Source organism: Peromyscus eremicus, chromosome 13 (assembly GCF_949786415.1).
Source record: "Peromyscus eremicus chromosome 13, PerEre_H2_v1, whole genome shotgun sequence".
Classification (NCBI taxonomy): Eukaryota; Metazoa; Chordata; class Mammalia; order Rodentia; family Cricetidae; genus Peromyscus; species Peromyscus eremicus.
Window position 1 is genome coordinate 2,339,343 of NC_081429.1, and position 20,400 is coordinate 2,359,742.

General features: G+C 45.7%; 1 protein-coding gene and 3 non-coding genes across 5 annotated transcripts; all 4 read right to left on the reverse strand.

Annotated features, from left to right (window-relative positions):
• Positions 1 to 229: 229 nt before the first annotated feature.
• Ncl (nucleolin) lies at positions 230 to 9,996 on the reverse strand. Of its 2 annotated transcripts, none has more exons than XM_059278204.1 (14): positions 9,818 to 9,996; positions 8,743 to 8,859; positions 6,526 to 7,021; positions 6,125 to 6,313; positions 5,933 to 6,019; positions 5,601 to 5,742; positions 4,836 to 4,960; positions 3,449 to 3,572; positions 2,713 to 2,867; positions 2,107 to 2,230; positions 1,793 to 1,926; positions 1,206 to 1,332; positions 630 to 853; positions 230 to 524 (listed from the first exon to the last, which is right to left on the reverse strand). In XM_059278204.1, the coding sequence occupies exons 1-14, from the start codon at positions 9,833 to 9,835 to the stop codon at positions 442 to 444; spliced, it is 2,145 nt and encodes a 714-aa protein (XP_059134187.1). In that variant the 5' UTR covers positions 9,836 to 9,996; the 3' UTR covers positions 230 to 441. The 2 variants fall into 2 exon arrangements, with proteins under 2 accessions (XP_059134187.1, XP_059134189.1); XM_059278206.1 differs by lacking the exon at positions 9,818 to 9,996 and adding an exon at positions 9,590 to 9,702.
• Positions 1,011 to 1,146, reverse strand: LOC131923766 (small nucleolar RNA SNORA75). The gene has a single exon (XR_009382696.1). It is a non-coding gene; the product is annotated as a small nucleolar RNA SNORA75 (small nucleolar RNA).
• On the reverse strand, positions 1,605 to 1,684 carry LOC131923770 (small nucleolar RNA SNORD20). The gene has a single exon (XR_009382700.1). It is a non-coding gene; the product is annotated as a small nucleolar RNA SNORD20 (small nucleolar RNA).
• LOC131923768 (small nucleolar RNA SNORD82) lies at positions 5,816 to 5,885 on the reverse strand. The gene has a single exon (XR_009382698.1). It is a non-coding gene; the product is annotated as a small nucleolar RNA SNORD82 (small nucleolar RNA).
• Positions 9,997 to 20,400: the final 10,404 nt, after the last annotated feature.

Sequence of the window (20,400 nt, forward strand, 5' to 3'; positions counted from 1 at the left end):
GGTGCAAATGCAGCATCTTCAATCAACCAACCTTCCAGATCAGAAACATAATGACGCTTCTATGCCCCCCCAAAACTTAATTTCCACATTTGTAGCTGGGATTCTTGAAAGCAGAAGGAACACACTTTGAATTCCCACTGGTCAGAATCTGTCTGAACAGCAGAGTTGGTCTTGCCGAGCTCTTAAGCATCATTCCAAAAGGAAGTTTTAGGAAGTATAAGTCTGGCACCAGAGTTTAGGACTTTTAATTTGTCCTAAAGTCACTGAAGCAAAAAACATGATAAACATTCTTTTACAACCCCCAACAAAAAAAAATTAATTGTAGGAAAAAAAATCTTTTGAAATGTCCTTTAAAAGGCTCTGTCATTTAACAGGTAACAGTGTAAAACCCCAGAGTCCTTTCTTTAAAATGAATCGGGAAAAAGATTGGGATGGAAGGAACTATTCAAACTTCGTCTTCTTTCCTTGTGGCTTGAAGTCTCCCCCTCCTCCTCCTCCTCTGCCACCTCGGAAGCCTCCTCGACCTATAGGAAGGCAAAACATCATGAATGGGTGGTAAAATACTGGGAATTGACCTCCCCACCAGAATGGTTAGGACACAAAGTTAGGAATCAGAGGTTCCAGCTTACCTCCAAAGCCTCCCCGGCCTCTGCCACCAAATCCGCCTCTTCCTCCTCTGCCACCGCCTCGGCCTCCAAAACCTCCTCTACCTCCACCTCGGCCACCAAAGCCACCTTCACCCTTAGGTTTGGCCCAGTCCAAGGTAACTTTGTTCCCGTCAATTTCTCCATCTTCCATGGCCTCCTTGGCAGCTTTGGCATCTTCCTCACTATTGAAGTCTACAAAACCAAACCTAAAGCACAGAATAAAAACCACCCATTTTAAAGCAAGCACATACATACACAAGAACCAAGTCATTCACATAGTGATTACAAAGAAAGCACTCTTAGTATAGATCAAGAAAGACCCAAATGTGGTAAAAATCCTGGTTGGTCTGAGTTTAGATCTCAGAATGTCTCACACAACAGCCAATATACCTCTGCTTATAAAAACAGAAGCTAAGTGCTAGTTCTGTGAACTCCCTCTTCTTCTCGTGCGAATCCATAATCTGCCACCAGCTGACAGAAAGGAGCTCAATGAGAAGATACTGCAGAGCCAAGCTGTCCATGCAGAACACACCAAAGAAAAGCAGCATTATGTCCTACCCTTTAGAGGAACCAGTTTCCCGATCAGTGACTATTCTTGCACGAACAGAGCCCTCAAAGGATTCTTTTAATGTCTCTTCAGTGGTATCCTCAGATAGACCTTTGACAAACAGAGTTTTGGATGGCTCTGGAAGAGAAAAATGTTTTGTAGGGTTTCACTACGTAGCCTTGACTGGCCTAGAACTCAGATCCATAAATTCATGTAATGCCACATTCAGCTGAAGTAGATTCTCAGCGACACTGATTTTGTAAAATGTAAGGAATACTTGTTTTTACCAGAAAAAGCAATTAATTGCAGGTAAGTAAAGGTAAAGAGACTATACTAGATGAGACATATCAAGTTATAAGAGAATCCAGATGCCAATCAAATCCCAAAGTTGCTGCTTTGAGCTGACACAGCTGGATCAGAACTTGACTATCTAGAGGAATTTTCTTGAGATTTCATCAATTATTTCTCAGGTAATCAGTCATCATATCCAGTTGTCATTTACTCAGCAGCAACTTAAAGAAGCCAGTCCCATGTTAACATGGACACATACAAGCTCAAAATAAGCCAACCCCAGGCACACCATGCCAAGAGGACTTACGACTTCTTGCATTAGGTGATCCCCTGGGTCCTTGTAACTCCAGCCTGATTGTTCTGCCCTCAATTTCCATTTTATTACAGGAGTTTAAAGCTTCTTTAGCATCTTCAAATGAAGCAAATTCTATAAATGCATACCTGAGGATTGAAAGTCACTACTCAGAATAAAGCTTACAAACACACAGCATTTACTGTCATCTGCATACAGAACAAGTTCAGTTCTTCAGCTTACTGGATAGAGTTGCATAGGTTTATCCTTACTAGAGCTGTAAGAACATGTTCAGCTCACATCTAGCAACATAAAAGTAATTGTTTTACCCTTTAGATTTGCCATGTGGGTTCTGGGGCACTTTGATAAAAGTTGCTTTCTCAAATACTTCCTGAAGAGTTTCTTCTGTTGCACTGTAGGAAAGGTTACTTAAAACCAAAGTTTTTGATTCACCTGTAAGTACAAAGAAGTCACATTATTAGCAATGCTTGTTCAAGTAAGCCTATATAAATTAAAGCACTCAGACAAGTGGGCCATGATGGGCTGCATAACAAGCCTGTTTTCCAACCTACCTCACAAAAGATCCCATGTTAAAGAAACAATGACACTTCAGCTATAGGCTGAATCCTAAGAAACACCACTCTTGATTCAAATGACGCAAAGCTCAGTAGACTGAGCATCCATCATACACAGTAATGCTTTCTTTGCTCCTTTCATTTTGTCTTACTGCTCTATGTTGTCCTAGAGTATTATTTCTAAAATATAGTTTAAGCCATTTAAAGTATAAAACATACCCAACAAAGAAAGCTGTAATTGCATATGTTCCAATGGAAAGGATTTCGAATAGCTTTCATTTATGAATACTAGGTTAGCATTATGAACAAAGACACAAATGACTTCTAAACCCCAATGTAGAATGAACCCCTTTAACTTACCACTCCAAGTGCTATTCTTTCCAGCTCTTTCTTGCCTTTGTCCCTTCTCCCCAGTGTAGTAGAGTGAAACAGATCGCCCATCAATCTCTGCCCCCTGCTTTTCTTCAAAGTTTTTCTCTGCATCAGCTTCAGATTTAAATTCAATATAAGCAATCCTGCAATAGATGGAGTACAAGCAGATCCAAACAGTTATTCACTTAATAAGAAACGCATTAGGCAAATGTCATTCAACAGTGTTACCATGTAACCTTACATATATTAACCACTTACAATCGTGTGCACTCAATGACTAAACCAGCTGGTATATGATTACTGACACAACTTTTACTGTTCTTTTTCACATATTAGCTCATCTTTAAAAATCATCCTTTAAAGTCATGTGGACTATTCCAAAAAAACCACAGTAATGTTAAACTGCCTACATTTTTCTCATAAAATAGGCAAGGTTAGTCCTGGTGGTACCAGGAGCCTGAGGCAAAAGATAATGCTGATTTGGATATTTGGATGCAGGCCAGCCTATAAAGTGATCACAGCTTCAAAACCAATCAGCTGGGCTTGATGCCACTCCTTTAATCACAGCACCTAGAAGGTGGGGGCTAGAGGACCAGTTCAGTCTCTGGCTACAAAGTCTGAGGCCGTATGAACAGACCCTGTAGGAGAGGGGAAGGCAACACTCAACTACCAACCTAAAATACCTTTTCGTTAATAAAGCTCAATATTCAGACACAAAACATACCCTTTACTCTTCCCATCCTGGCTAACCAATCTGATCTCCAGGGCATCTTCAAACACTTCTTTTAATTCATCCTCAGTGATGTTGAAAGAAAGGTTCTTTGCTAAAAGTGTTCTTGCAGCTCGAACTAGATTAAAAGAAATTCAAGTATATCATTTAGCAAGTTACAAGAGAATAAAGCAAATAGCTCCTATAAAGGACAAGGTTCTATGCGAAGAATGAAGGGATAAGGGATGGAGAGTTGGCTCAATGGCTAAGAGCACTTTGCACGCAGGACCCACGTTCAATTCTTAGCACTCACACCAGGCAAACATGTCCTCTACATATATACAAACATGCAGGGGAAAGAAAAAAAGAAAACCAACCCTACCCAATCCATTTAACATGTGCCATTACAGAAAAAATCAAAGGCACAAGGGTAATTAGGAGCCCGATACAGTTTAATAAAAGAACCTGGTTTACCCAATCTCATTGCTAATGAAAATCGAATCCCATGACTGAAAGACATGAAAATACAAATCTAAAAATTTTCGAGCAATGACATTAACAAAGATAGAGGATGACATCTGACCTATTAGCCTGTCAAAATACAAGCCCACTAAAAACACTGTATAAAGTCCCCCACAGTTATATGTTTTAAGGTGTATATGAATTGTTTATTTTGATTTAGGTCCCATCTCTAAGATATCAAGAATATGGATTATTCCACAATTAGTGATATGGGCCTATACCCACTAAGTTCATGACCTATAAGAACTACAAATTGAGTTTATAGCTACCCTGTCAGATGTTTGAAAGAGGACTGACGATAGAGTGCTTGCCTAGCATGCAGAGGGCCTAGGTTCAATTTTCAGCACAACTAAATAGAAAACACACTTCAAAATTCCAATTCTGTGAAGTATGCCCTTTGGGTACAAAGAATTCACTTTAAGAGATATTTCAACTATAGTTCTTTTTACTGTGTATGCCTGATGCAAATGTGGTCAGAGGACAGTTCTGGAGTTTTTCCTACTTTGTGTGGCTTCTAGGGATCAAATCAAGTCATCAAGCTTTGCAGTAGGTACTTTTACTCACTAAGCTATCCACTCTGCCAGCCAATACAATTTCCTGAATAAGACAATCCCTGTTTGCTGAGTATAACACACTCCTATTAACAGCAGTCTGATTATCTAGTGAGCTTTCAGGACTGTCAAAGACTAAGACCCTCTCGTTCAGAAAACCTAAAAGATTACATTCCCTTTTCGAATTCATAAAGTAGAAAGCAGCTGCACACCCCAAGAATTGAACTTGTCACGACTTCTCATATGCACCTTACCCATGTCAATCCCATCGGTTTACTAGGGAGAAGGGTCAAAGTATACCTCCTAAATCACCAGACCCTTTTACGTACCTTTCTTACTATCTCTTCCTTTTGGTTTTTCAAGTTTAATTTCATTGCCAAACACTTTTAAACCAGTGAGTTCCAAGGCCTTTTCTAGGTCTTCAGCAGACCTAAAGTCCACATAACCAAATTTCCTTAAAGATAAAAAGGACAAGATTACAAGCATTAGAGGAATTTAGACCATTTTCATCTCCCAAAGAACCAAGTCTATGTACCAAGACATGACAGCAAATCTACCCAGATTTCTTCATTTACCACACTGTAATTGACAGTACTAGCTGGAAGAGGATTTGCTAAGTACTTCTAGCTAAAAACATTCACCATGACTATTCAGATCCAATAGTCTGAGACATTGCCCAAAGTGCCAAATTTTTAAACTTCCTGTTATTTGACATAACACCAAGTCAAATATTGAAATTTCCAGTTTGCAGGTTCCATGATTTGATGACTTATTAGATGTCTAATCTTTACTAAAGTAAATATATATACATATATAGATATATATAGATAGATAGATATCCATCCATCCATCCATCCCCATGGGATGGGAGAAGATAAAAAGTGCCAGCTAGCCGGGCGGTGGTGGCGCACACCTTTAATCCCAGCACTCGGGAGGCAGAGCCAAGCGGATCTCTGTGAGTTCGAGGCCAGCCTGGGCTACCAAGTGAGTTCCAGGAAAGGCGCAAAGCTACACAGAGAAACCCTGTCTCAAAAAAACCAAAAAAAAAAAAAAGTGCTAGCTAATCCACATGTAATATTCAATGAAAAACTTACCTATTTGTACCAGTTCTGACATCCACAACAGCAAGATCATTTTTAGCAAAAAGTTCACTAATGGCAACTTTTAATTCAGCAACAGACTTGTTTGGATTAAGGTTTCCAATGAAGAGATTGAAAGGTGTAGTTGATTCTGAGCCTGCACAGAAAATAAACTTTTAGTTCACTTATAAGCTCACTACACATAATTTTCAGCATAAAACTTTCATGAAGCACATCAGCATATTGAATCTCAACACTAGGTTTCAGTATTAAGTCCCTTTGTCATTCATCACTTGTGCTATTGCTACTTTTATCTCCTCTCACGTCCGGAAATTTTAAAGGGTTACCTTCCACTTTCTGTTTCTTGGCTTCAGGAACTTCTTTCTGTTTGGTCATTTCCTTCTTCCGTTTTCCAGGTGCTGCTTTAACAGGCTCTGGATAAGATTTTTAGTGTCATTCATGAGTAGGCAGACATTTAAAGCACTTCCATTAAAAAAAAATTACTGAGGTCAGTGTACTTTTGAATTTAATTTGATTACCTTCCTCTTCTTCCTCTTCCTCATCTTCTTCCTCCTCCTCTTCATCATCGTCATCATCGTCATCATCTTCATCCTCTTCATCATCATCCTCTTCCTCTTCGGCCACATTCTTGGCTTTCACAGGAACAACTTTTGCAGGAGCTTTCTTTCCTTTAGCAGGTGTGATCTCCATAGCTTCTTCTTCGGAGTCTGAAAGAAAGATAGCTCAGCAAACAAGGCATTTGCTGCCAATCCAGATAACATGAATCCTACACACATTAAAAAAAAAATCTTAGAAAGAAAATGAAATCCTAACATGCTAAGTTATGGAAATCTAATCATGAAGGAGTCAGGGGACATACATGCAGTGTTGTCTGCCAAACTTCTTAGCTTTAACTACCTGCAAACAGAAATCCACTTACCATCTTCGTCTTCCTCTTCATCGTCATCTTCCTCATCCTCATCTTCATCCTCATCCTCTGAGGCCGGAGCAGCAGCAGCTACTTTAGATGGTTTCACTCCTTTCACTACTACTGGTGGCTCAAATTCATCCTCTTCCTCATCATCTTCATCTTCATCACTGTCATCCTCATCATCATCCTCGTCTTCATCCTCATCACTGTCTTCCTTCTTGGCATTCTTACCATTCTTAGCACCCTTGGCTGGAGTGATAGCTCCCTTCTTACCAGGGGTTGCTACCACTGCTTTTGCTTGTGTGGCTCCCTTCTTACCAGGTGTAGCAATGGCTTTAGCTGGTGTAACTGCCTTCTTGGCTGGTGTGGCTGCTGCCTTTTTGCCAGGGGTAGCAACAGCTTTCTTAGCTGGTGTGGGAACTGCAACCTTTTTCGTTTGTGAAACAACTACCTTCTTTGCTGGAGTTGTGGTAGCCTTCTTGCCTTTTTTCTGAGGGATTACAACCTTTAAAAGCAAACAAATCATAAGAAGACTTCCCAATATCCAATGCCATCTTAAGATACTGACACTAACTTTGAGCTCAAGAACACCGGCATTAGATATGTGTTAAACCCTGCAGTCACAGGACTGCAGAGATGGCTCAGCAGTTAAGAGCACTTGTTACTCTAGTGAGGACCCAAGGTCAGTTCTCAGCATCCACATGATGGCTCTAACTCTACTTCCAGGGGATCCAAGAGCATTCTTCTGCTCTGAGGGCACCAGGCATGCTTAGCACACTCACACACAAACAGATAAACACATAAAAATAAATATTAGCCAGGTGGGTGGCAGAGGCACAGGCCTTTTATCCCAGCACTCAGGAGGAAGAGGCGGAGGGCAGGCGGATCTGTTAGTTTGAGGCCTAACTAAACTTCCAGGATAGGAGAGAAGGCTCCAGAGAAACCCTGTCTTGAAAACCAAAAAATAAATAAATCTTAAACCTCAGAGTCAGAGTACATGGCTTTCTATATGCTTACAAACACCCAAGTTTAAGAAACCCTCATAGATGAAACTGGCCTCCAACTCCACTCCTACACCTCAGCCTTAAGTGACTCCTTAAGTATTAGAGTCACAGCAAAGAAATATCTATTTTACTTTCATTTAAAAAAAAAATCCCACCCAAACCACATTTTGTTTGGTCATTACTAGTACAGCTCTTCTAAACAAGAAATCTGAGCATGATATTTTATAGCCCAAGCTTGCCTGAAATTCAAGAATATCCCTACTCCTGCCTCCTGAATGAAATGACCATGTCTTTAAATGAACCAACAGTAGCAGTGTACCAGATCTAGAAAACTGGTAAATGTTAGCCTTCCATCCATATCAGATGTATTTTATACATTGAGTGTATATAGTTCATACAATAGGCTGAAGCTTAGTGTTTGGGACCAGCATGCATGATGGAATACTGGGAATGATAGATAAATCTCGCCTGGAGAACAAGAATTAAAAAGTTACTCTCCCATCTAAATAGTGCTCAGTTTAAGTCCCTTAAACACAGAAAAAATAAACCCATATACATAAGAATAAGATAGATATGCCTTTGCTATGAGACCCTGACTCCAAATCTCATCTAAAATCAAAGTCCTGGGTTTCTTAATAATTTTTCTGTCATTAGCTGCAGTGGCTAATGCCTTTATTCGGAAGAATCTGAGGCCAGCCTGGTCTAAATCAAATTGAGTTCTAGGGCTGCCAGGGTCATGTGACTCAAAACAAAAAAAAAAAAAGGAATTTTGTGTCATAATGTCCTGCCAAAATGCATGAAGCCATGTTGACTGTAGACTGAATGAATAACCTAGGATAAATCCCACCTTCTAAAAAAGGAGGGGAAATAGCCCTACAAATTTGTGGGGAAATCTATTCCATACAGCATGTGAAACCTGATTGAAGAGTAAAATGGACATCCCTCCCAGATGTTAAACTCAATTAAATAGTCAAATGATTATCGATGGCAATAAAGAACTTGTCACTCAACCATTTACTACATACTAGAATACTGATAAAGATATTCAATGCAGGGATAAAAAATTTTTTTGAGAAAGGGTTTCTTTGTGGAGCCTTGGCTGCCCTGGAACTCATAGAGATCCTCCTGCCTCTGCCCCTGCCTCCTCCCTAGGGTTAAAGGCAGGAGGCACCACTGCCTGGCTCTTAAGACGTTTAAGATAATTTTTCAACTAGCTGTATACCTCTTCTCCACTGCTGTCGTCTTCTTCATCTTCTGACATTTCTTCGTCTTCACTGTCTTCTTCCACTTCCTTTGGGGGAGGAGCCATTTTCTTGGAGTCACCGTGGGTTTTGCCGGCCTACACAAGTGCACACAAAATCATGCCTCTACCCGACTGTTAAGCCATTTTGTGCTTTGCCATAATCTTTCTTAACGCCCACTGGGCTATACTGTTAAGGAGCACGAGCACGAAAGACATCATTTTGGCAGTGTATGACAATTCCCCGGCAAATTTTGCTGAGAACCACCTATAGTTTGTCCTTCCTGTTCGGGCAACTTAACGCTCTTCACCATCCCACACGTTTCGAACTAGTCACTGCACACTTCACACTCTAGCACCTTCTCCTGAATTCAACCTACAGCTAACCCTCTAAACTATTTGCTGTGGCGAGGGGTACCCTGAAGGCCCCTTTTCAGAAGGAGCACCTCTGCACCGTAACCACTTCCGACCTTCTCACACGGGAGGCGGGCCACGTGGAGGCCAAGCAGGCCACCACGCGCTTCCCCAGGGTCCACCACGTGTCGGTCCGCCCGTCACGGACAGACAGACAGGGATGGCTAGGCTTCCCACCCAGGCCAACCCCGCTGTCCCGGCACTCCCTCACCCCGAGCCGCGCGACACCCGCGGAGCGCCAAAACCCACGTGGCGAGCCGCGCACCGGAGCACGTGCGGCAGGAGGCGGGGCCCGGCGCGCGCCGCTCGCACGCGGTGGGTCCCACCTCCCCGCGGCGGGCCTGGCGCCCCGTCCCCACTCCCGGCTCCTCGGGCCTCGACCCCTCCCCTACACACACCCCGACCCCCGGCGCACCCGGCACCCGCCCTCGCGGAACCGGCCTCCGCTCTTCTCCGCACCAAGTCAGAGAGGCCAAACACCGCGAGACCTCCCGCTAGTCGCGCGAGACTTCCCGCGGCATGGCGCCCTCGAACGCGCCCGGGATTGCGCGCAGGCCCTCCTCCCCTCAGCGCCGCGCGCGCGCGCGCCCCTTGAGAGAGAGCAGGCCCAGGCGTCCGCGCCGTGGCGCGCGGGGCCCCTCACCTTGGCGAGTTTCACCATGATGGCGGGGTGTGACGACGGCGCAGGTGGTGGAGTGAGCAGCTCAGGGGAGCCCCGGGGAGCCCGCGCGAACTCGACGACCGCGACGGGCGCTGAAGCCTGGAGCGCGTACGACCGGCTGCCCGCTACAGCTAGCGTCTGGGGCGAAAGACTGAGCCTGCCCAGTAATCGCCTCTGGAAAGGCGACGCCGCCGTCCCCGTGACCCCGCCTCCGCCAACCAGCGCTCGCGTCCGTCCCCGCGAGCCAACCGCGAGCCTCTAACCCAGGACGGCGTGGGGCGGGGCTCTGGCGCCGCGGGGCGGGGCCGCCGGGGGCGGGGCCTGGCGGCGGGGCCCGGAAGGCGGGACTCGTTCTGCGCAAGGCGGACGCTGACTGGTGGGTGTGCAGCCCGCTCTCGCCGCGCCTGCGCGGTGGGACGCGCGAGTTCGGCGCGGCGGCGTGCGGGAGACCCGGGGGCGGTGGAGTGGCGCGGCCGCCCCCAGGTGCTCGCACGCCTCGCCGGCCTCCAGGCTCGCGTGGCCCGGGGCATGCTCGGGGGTTCCCCCGCGCTGCGGAAGCCTGCGCCCCGCGCTGGACTTCGCTGCGGCCTAAAGTGGTCGCCACGCGTTCCCGCCGAGGAGCTGGAGAGCGCCGGAAGTTGAGGGCCCAGAGCCCACTCGGGCCGCTCCCGGCCCTCGCCCTGCCCTCCGTGCGGCGGAGAACCTTCCCTTGGCCATAGTGGTGTGTCTAGGACCGCCGTTCTCCTGAGAGCCCCTAATAAAGGCAGTTGCACGTGTATGTGTGTGCGTGTGTGCAGTGCACAAACAGCTCACTTAGTGTCTCACCTCGCGCGGTAGGTGTAACTCTAATTGGGACAGGCTCGGAGAGGTGATTTCCCGCTGTGTGTGTGGTGGGGAGGGGTATGGCGGGGAGGACAGGGTCGTCCTGGGCTGCTTAAGCGCATTGCCCCGTGTGTGGGACTCGGGTTCCAAGCGTAGCCTTCCGGAGCGCTCCTAGGGTGTTTTCTGGACATCTAAAACCCTTCCACAGAGTCGGGGTTCCGTCAACTGACAGTATTGGTTGAAAACCACCTGTGGAGATTTTGCTGGGGTTGTTAAGACGGTCTCACTATTTGCCCCTTACGTCCTGGCGCTCACTATGTAGACCAGGCTAGCCTCGACCTGCCTCACGTGTGTGTTGGGATTAAAGGCATGGGCCACCACGCTTGGCCCAACCTCGGGAGATTTCAATGCAAGCGGGCTTTGTTGGGTCCCAAGTTTTCTATCTGAACACGGGCCTTTGGAGATCAGTAGAAAATTACTACGTGATGCTTACTTAGGCCTTCCCAACACTCAGGGCTCCACACAAGTGCTCAATGGTCAGGGCATGAGGTGGGGACCAGTGCTGTGGTGTGGTCTTTATAGAGAGACCGGCGACAAGGGTCTCTGTAAGCATTGCAGCTCGGATGGGAAGGGATCCTGGCAGTCAGGAGCCAAGGAATACCTCAAAGTCACCTTAAGCATAGCAGCTCACAGTTCTACTGCATGTAAAGGTTTCCCCAGTGTAACAACTCTGCTCTGGCAGGGGAGGGTTTCCCCAGCAAACGTGTTACAGTTCTGCTCTGATACCCCCTGCTCTGACTTCCGAAAAAAGGTCTCACCCCAACCTCATTCAAGAGATTTATTAGGAAGTGAGAATCCAGGAGGCTGGCTACCTGTTCCATGCTGGAAAAAGGCGGCTTCCAACTGGACAAGTGACAGGGCTTATATAGGGCTTCTTAGGGATGGAGTTTTTTCAGGGTGGGAATTGGTCGGATTTCAAGCTCAGGGATTGGTTGGTTTTCAGGCTGAGGGGTTCCAGGGCAGAGTGTGTTTCTTTTACTGGCCGTTTTTAGCCTTTTGGCTCTGGTTTCAGGGTCAGGGTGTGTTTCTTTGGCTGGCCCTTTTACCCTACAGTCCCACCTTGAGCTATATGGTATGGAGCCAAGAGAGACTCCTGGGTAGAGGGACAGGAAGAATGGAGTGAGCCAAGACCCTGCGTGTTTCCAAGCAGAGCAGGCTAAAGGCACTTGGGAGGAGACAGATGAGCTCTGGGTGTGCAATGATGTGAAGGAATCCCAGCAACACTGGCGTGGCTTCTCCTTTTCAAGCCCATCTATCTGTGTGGGGCCTTCCTCAGCTTTCTGGTGTAAAGTGCCACTAGGAGGCTGGCTCACTCTTGCACCCTAAGTTACACTCTTAGGTGTTATCGCTTGCCTAGTATTTTTCTTGGCCATTTATTGTGGACTTGTCCCTTCCCCAGACAGGATAACACAAACTGTTGTCTGCTGTATTCCTGGTGCCTCAAGCATTGCCTGGCACATAATAGTGTTCAGAATTACTTGCTAACTGCAGTTAGGGACATAGCACCGGTACACACACCACCACAAAAGGAAATGTGAACTTAACACAAGTTTTTAAGTGAATCGGCAGCCGCAGGGACACTGTTTGGTGTCAGACGGTGTTCCTGTGTTACCAACACCTAATACATGTGATGTTTTCCAGGTACCAGACTCTGTTCCAGCCCTTTAGAAATTTTAAATTCATAAATTTATCCAAAATAGGCTAAAAGCACCTCTGTTCACAGACAGGAGGACAAAGAGTTAATTTGTCCAGTCACAGAACTAGTAAGGAGACAGGACTGGAGGGGGCGGATATGCCTGAGTGCTATCACTTACTACCTGATTTTTTTGAGGTAGGGTCTCATGTATCCCAGGCTGTCCTTGAACTTTTGATCCTCTCGCATCTAGTTCCCAAGTGCTGGAATTACAAATGTGCTACCTACCTCTCATGGTTTTATGTGGCTCTGGGGATTGATCTTGGCTTTGTGCATGCCCAGGCAGGCACTTACCAACCGAGCTACCTCCCAGCCCATCTCTACCTTATCTTTGAGCAGGGTCTCTTTGATTAAGTCTCGCCTTTTATGGCTAGACAGGCTGATTAGCAGATGCTGGGGATCCCCCGTCTGTTCTCCCTTCACCCACTATCACCCCAGTGCTAGGGTCACAGCTGCGTGCTGCCGGCCCGTGCTGTTTTACAGAGATATTGGGGATCTGAACTTGAGTCCTCGTGTTTTTTGCAGCAAGCACTTTATTGTAATCAAAGGTTTTCTCCAGTCCCGCCTGGCCCTGCGGTCCTGCAGCTGCTTATAAAATAATCACTCAGAGGCTTAATATAAAAAACGAACTGTATGGCCTGTGGTGGGCCTCTTGCTAGCCAGCTCTTACATCTTGAATTAGCCCATTTCTATTAATCTATGTTTTGCCAGTGTTCTGTGGCTTTACCAGTCTGCTGGCATGTTGCTCCTTCAGCCACAGGCTGGCATCTCTCTCTCCTCTTCCCATATCTCTGATTGAATTTCCCGCCTGACTCTAAGCTGCCTTGCCATAGGCCAAAGTAGCTTTATTTATCAACCAACCTAACATGAGCTTCACAAACGGGGAATACATACCATATGACACTATAGATTCTTTGAATGTCCTTAAATCTAACATTTGCATAGGAGTCCAGTCAGCTCATACACAGCCTTGAGCACTTGGCAGTTCCTGTAAGGTTACTGGATAGATTAAGGGTGGCAGTTTGAAAGTCTTAGGCTATTTCTTTGTAACCGTATAATGCAATGCTGAGATTGGTCTTTAAATTCTTCTGTCTGGGTCTGAATATCTCTATAATCTGTTTGGTTTTTTGGTGTTTTTTTGTTTTGTTTTTCGAGACAGAGTTTCTCTGTGTAGTTTGGGTGCCTGTCCTGGATCTCACTCTGTAGCCCAAGCTGGCCTCGAACTCACAGAGATCCACCTGGCTCTGCCTCCCGAGTGCTGGGATTAAAGGCGTGCGCCACTGTGGTCCAGCTATAGTGTTTTAACAAGTTTTTCCAAAAATTTTATCTTGGCACTTATATTAACCAACTTTTTTGATGATAAAACAGAAATGATCAAACAAATAATATTTATAATTGACATTACATACATCTACATTAATTATCCTTTCATTTAATTGTTCCATTTTTAGAATGTCAATCGTATTAACAAACAGAAACCAAACACTCTCCATTGTAAAAATGTTTCCCATTTTTTAATGTGGGAAAAAACTTCCTTTTAACTAATTCCTCCCTTTAAGAAATCTTAATTGACTCACCAAATCTGCTGATAATGATGATTCAGATGACGGTGTGGCAGCAGCCTGAGGAGGAGGCCCAAGGAAAACCAGAATCCCCCAGGAGAGGAAAGAAGCCAAAAACCAGCTTTCTGCACCAGAGAACTTGTGACAGCAGCTAATTCTGGGGTGTTTGGAGCTTGAGCCTGGGGAATTTGCTGCAGAGAGGCTGCAACAGAAACTTAGCCAGTGGGGTAAAGACTCCTGGCCCAGGTTGGGTGGAGATTCCAGCAGCGTGTAGCTCCGGCCTGAGCCTCAGGCAAGTGGCTTTTTCATGAATTCATGCCCCACAAGTTGAATGCCAGATGTTGTTTGAATCTTAGATGGTCTTATAATAAAAATCCAAAGCCAGATATTGGGGTGAAAGCTAAAGATCAGAGAAGCAGAGCAAACCACAGCCAACCTCACCTTGCCAACTCCTCAATGATCCTGTTTCCTCAGACTGAAAGCCTCTGAGTCCTTACCCAAAAGGATCTCAGCTGAACCGCTTTAGTTCCTGTTTCCTCATGCTTTATATACCTTTCTCCACCCAGCCTTGTCTTGGGATTAAAGGTGTGTGTCACCACTGTCTGGCCTCTATGTCTAGTCTAGTGGCTGGCTCTGTCTTCTGATCCCCCAGCAAGTTTATTAGGGTACACAATATAATCACCACACTGAGTCATCTTATTATCCCAAGGAGAAAGGACTTAAGATAAAAGAATAAGGAAATTTGTAGGTCAGTTTCCCCACGTTAAAGGTCCTGCCATTTTTTACTGTGCTTCTCTCTTTTAGTTCCAGCGTCTGACAGCACATATCAGCTTTTTTTTCTTTTTGAGATGGCCTTGTTAGGTAGCCCAGGTTGGCCTCTGCCTTCTGACCATTGACATTACAGGTGTGTTCTTCCATACCTGGATTTCAGCAAATACTAACTGAAAAATTAGTTACATATATATATATACCACATAAGGTACAAGAGAGCTAGGCACAGTAATTTATGCCTGTAATCACAGCATTTGAAAGGCTCAAGCAGGAGAATTGCCATGAATTTGAGGCCTGAATTTACAACCTGAGTAACTAAGTTCCAGGCCAGGCTGGGCTACAAAACAACCAAGTATGGTGGTGTACATCTGTAATTCCAGTGTTTGTGAAGGATTGCCAATACAGAGCCAACCTGGGCTACACCACCACACACACAAAAAAAAAAAAACCAACAACAACAAAAACCCCTGCCCCATTCTTCCGGTTTCTTTGTCTAAATAGTGGGCATAGCAGTACCACCACTGGTGTGCAGTGGGTATTACAGGAGATACCATATTCTTTTTTGTTTTGAGGACACGTGAGCCCTGGAGGAAATGACTATGAGAGCCTGTTGTAAAGGAGCCAGTAGATGGCCAGAGAAGAACTGAGGGGCAAGTGTGTGTGAGAAAAGTTCTTTTGCTCTCAATGTCCCTTTCACACAGTGTCTTACTTTGTAGTCTAGGCTGGTCTAGAACTAACTGTGTAGCCCAGTGTAGCCTTGAACTTGGGCTGATCCTCCTGCCACAGCCTCCCTAGTGCAGTGATTACATGGATGAGCCACCAGGCCTGACTTAAATAAGGAAGAAATCTTGGATGGAGGACCACTTCCTGGGCAAGAGCAGCTAGGAAACAAAAAATATGGATGGATTTCTTTTAGCAGTGTAAATGGATACCCACATGTAAGTGTAGAGGGCAACACTTTTGTTGGCTGGTTCAGTGCCTGATTAGTGAGTGGAACACAACCTTAATCCCAGCACTTTTTTTTTTTTTTTTTTTTTTAAAGATTTATGTATACAGTGTTCTGTCTGCATATACACCTGCAGGCCAGAAGAGGGCACCAGATCTCATTATAGATGGTTGTGAGCCACCATGTGGTTCCTGGGAATTGAACTCAGGACCTCTAGGAAGAACAACCAGTGCTCTTAACCACTGAGCCACCTCTCCAGGCCCTAATCACAGCTTTTTATTAGACCAATCAAGTGCCCTTAGGCAGACAAGGTAAAACAGCAACACATCTTTACCTAGTTAAATAAATGCAGCATAAACAAATGCAACACATCTTTACATAAACAATTATTCTATTCCACAGCACAGAACTTATAGACAACTTTAGAGCTCTCAGCTCTGGCTCCTGGGAAGCCCAGTATCAAGGTCTGAGAGTGCTGACTTCCGAGATGTGAGGGGTTTGTTTTGTTTTTAACGTATAGGAGTGCTCTATCTGCATGTATGAGCTTACGCCAGACGAGAGCATCAGATCCCACTAAAGATGCCTGTGAGCCACCATGTGGGTGCTGGGAATTGAACTCAGGCCCTCTAGAAGAGCAGCCAGTGCTCTTACCTGCTGAGCCATCTCCCCAGCCCCTGGCTTCCAGAGATGTGCTGTTTTTACTGCACTGGGCCGTATTCTTATAAATAGCTACAGGGTGGTCCTTACAGGGAGGGTCACTTACTCAACCAATTGCTGTTAGACATTGAAGGGGGAGCTGTGTTTTCCTTTTGCAAATGAAAACCATGATTAAGAATTTTACATGTTAGCCAGGCAGTAGTGGAGCACACCTTTAATCCCAGCACTCAGGAGTCTGAGGCAGGCAGATCTCTGTGAGTTCAAGGCCAGCCTGGTCTACAGAGCTGGTTACAGGACAGCCAAGGCTACACAGTGAAACCTTGTCTTAGGGGAAAAAAAAGAATTTTACATGTGCTGGGATCTGAAGAGATGACTCAGTGGTTCAGAACACTTGTTCTTACAGAGGACCCAGGTTCAGTTCCCAGCACCCACATGGCAGCTCATAACTTATGTCTTTAGCTCCAGTTCCAGGGAATCTGATGCCTCTTCTGGCCTCCACAGGCTTTTGATTGAACCCAGGTCCTCTGATAGAGCAGCCAGTGCTCTTAACTGCTGAGCTATCTCTCTAGCCCCTTAAAAAATGTTTTACATGTACAAATTGCCTCAATGTCAACTGCTTAAATAGCATCTAAACATTCAATTGTTAACAGTCTGGGGAACTTAAATATTGGTTCAAAGGTAACTTATTTGTATTTTCAAAATTTTATCACTATATATAAGCCTAAAATATATTGACTTGTTTTAAGATAGGGTTGCCCAGGTTATCCACAAATTCAAATCCCCTTGCCTCCTGAGTAGCTAGAATTACAGGTGTGTGCCAGTGCACCAGGCTAGACCTAAAGATTTAGACAGGGGGATCACTGTGAGTTCAAGGCTAGTCTGGTCTCTTTAGAGAGTTCCAGGCCACCTAGGGCTGCATAGTTCTAGAGTCTCAGATGGAGAAATTAGGCAGGCATTCTTTGGATATGCTGTTTCTGAGCCATTGCCCACGTCTTAATGTACTTCAGTCATTATGGTGCCGTAAAACACTGTACTTAATTATAATTTATTATTAGTATATAATATGTGTGTATATGTGCGTAAGTGTGTGCACATGTGTATGCTTTTGTGTTGGGGGAGTGCATGAGTACATTCCAAGTCATCAGATAACAAGACATCGACAGGAATCCACTCACCTCCTCCAAGACAGGGTCTCACTGGTCTCGAGCTCACCAATAGAGCTAGGCTGAGAGGCCAGCGAGCACCAGGCTCCCGTCTTGGCTTCCCACTTTTTGTATTTATAAGCCTGTCCCAGCACACTCAGCATTGTTAGGTGTGTTTGGGGACTGAATCAGATCCTTATGCTTATAAAACAAGACCTTTGCTGTCTGAGCCACTCCATTACCTGCAGAATCATAACTTTAATCATTTGTTATTGTGTGTGTATGCATGATATACACGCATGATGTGCGTATATGTGTGCATGTGTAACAGTGAGGAGGTGACAATCGTGTGGAGTTGCTTCTCTCCTTCCACTTTTACAGAGGTTCTGGGGCTTGAACTCAGGTCCCCAGGCTTGGTGGCAAGCACCTTCACCCACTAAGCCATCTCGCCTGTTCCATTTTTTACTTCTTTGAAACAGGGTTTCACTATGAAGCCCTGGCTAGCCTGGAACTCACTATGTAGACCACGCTGGCCTCAAAGTCACAGAGACCCACCTACCTCGGGCCTCTCAAGTGCTGGGGTTAAAAGTGTGTACCACCACACCTGGTCATGTGACTATACTTTTTTTTCTTTTTTCCATCTTTGTGACTATATTTTTGATATTCCCATTACTGACATTGATCACTAACGGTGGCTATGGCCTCAGTTTCTCCTGTGTCATGCTCTTCTGCTCTGTAAAATTTACTTCTCTGTGGGGCAGTTGAGACTATACTACTTGCTGTGCTCCTCATCAAATTTTCAAACTTTTCATTAAAAATGGAGGAGAAGGAAGAAGGAAAGAACACTGAGTCACTTGGCATCTTACCGCCGGCCAGTGCAGTAGCTCCAGAGGACCAGCAGGTGTCAGCACCAAGGCGCATGCCCCGTGTCTTTGTTTCAGGATTCTCGGCGGCAGACCTCACCCTTTCAAGGTTTCCTGTCCCTGGCACTGGCCATCCTGGCACCCTGACACGAGGCCATCTCTCCTTTGTGTTCCGGGTTCCATCTTCCCGGGGGCTCCTTGACCACACTGTCTCTAGCAGCTCTGTGGGAAAGGGACTCCCACACGAGAAGGACGAAACCCTGCGTAATGTGGGGGAGCAGTCCACACAAGAAAGAGGAGGATTCCACACGGAAGGGAAGGGAGCACCATCTATGGGGAAGACAAGATCTAACTTAGCAGGAGGGGCTGAGACCTGGGTGGGAACGGCACTGGGCCGTGATGGAAAGACGGCTGGGACTCGGGAGACTGACGAGAGCCACTTATTCGGCAGGCAGGCAGCTGGCTGAACTCCAGGCAGTAGTTCTCTGTGGAAAACGGCCAGATGTGGAGGCCAAGTGCTCAAGAACTGAGGGCTGGTTGCCCACACTGGGCCTCCTGTGCTTCCTCAAAGTGGTCATTTTCTAGGGCTGGGTGGGGACTATTTCCACTTTTCACAGAAAGAGAATAGAAGCTCCAGGGGCCACTGAGATGGCTCATTGTGTAAAGGTGCTTGCCACCTAGCATGACAGTGTTGATCCCTGGCACCAACATGGGAGAGAACTGACTCCCACAAGTAGTCTCTGACCCCCTCACGTGTGCTGTGGCAGACATGTGCTCACCAACCCCCAAATAAATGCCAGAGGAGGGGGGGGAGAGTTTCCTGCCTCCAGGTTCCTGCTTTGGTTTCACACCTGGCTTCCCTCCATGATGGACTGTCGTGTAAGCCAAATAGACTCTTTCCTTCCCACATTGCTTCTGGCCAGTGTTTTATCACAGTAATAAAAGCAAACTATGGCCGTTTCCCAGCTGTGTGATGGGTGGTTTGAATGAGAAATGTCCTCCATAGTCTCAGGCATTTGAACACTTGGTCCCCAGTTGGTGACAGTTTGGGGAGGTCTAGGAGGTGTGGCTTTACTGCAGAGGCAGGGTAGGCTTTAAAAGTAAAAAGTCTTGGGGGCTGGAGAGATGGCTCAGAGGTTAAGAGCACTGGCTGCTCTCCCAGAGGTCCTGAGTTCAATTCCCAGCATCCACATGGCGGCTCAAAACCATCTATAATGATATCTAGAGCTGGGTGGTGGTGGCGCACCTTTAATCCCAGCACTTGGGAGGCAGAGGCAGGCGGATTTCAGTGAATACTAGGCCAGTCTGGTCTACAAAGTGAGTTCTAGGACAGCCAGGGCTGTTAAACAGAGAAACCCTGGCTCGAAAAACCAAAGAGATCTGGTGCCCTCTTCTGGCATGTAGGCAGAACACTATATACGTAGTAAATAAATCTTAAAAAAAAAAAAAAAAAAAAAAGTAAAAAGTTTTGCCTACTTGTTTACTCTCTCTGCTCTGTGCTTAGGTTAAGATGTGAGCTTTCAGTCTTCTTCTGGTGCCATGCCTGCCGCTGGCTGCCACGCCTTCCCACTCATTCCTATTAGCCCAAATGAAGTCTTGTATAAGTTGCCTGGTCATGGTATTTTTATCACAGCAACAGAGAAGTAATTAATGGACCAAGAATGGAGCCATGTGAGGAGAATCCAGAGTGCTTGTAAGAAAACAAGACAAAAGTCTTTTTTTTTTTTAAGATTTATTTATTTATTCATTATATATACAGTGTTCTGTCTGCATATATGCCTAAATGCCAGAAGAGGGCACCAGATCTCATTACAGATGGTTGTGAGCCACCATATGGTTGCTGGGAATTGAACTCAGGACCTCTGGAAGAGCAGCCAGGGCTCTTAACCTCTTGAGCCATCTCTCCAGCTCCAAGACAAAAGTCTTGTGACCTCAGTTTCTTCAGATCGCGTAATTGTTCTTGGGAGATGCGTTCATGCTCCTCCCAGGAATAGCAGTTACGCCTGCGGTTCCTTCGGATCGTTCGTTACAACTGCCTATTGTCTCTAG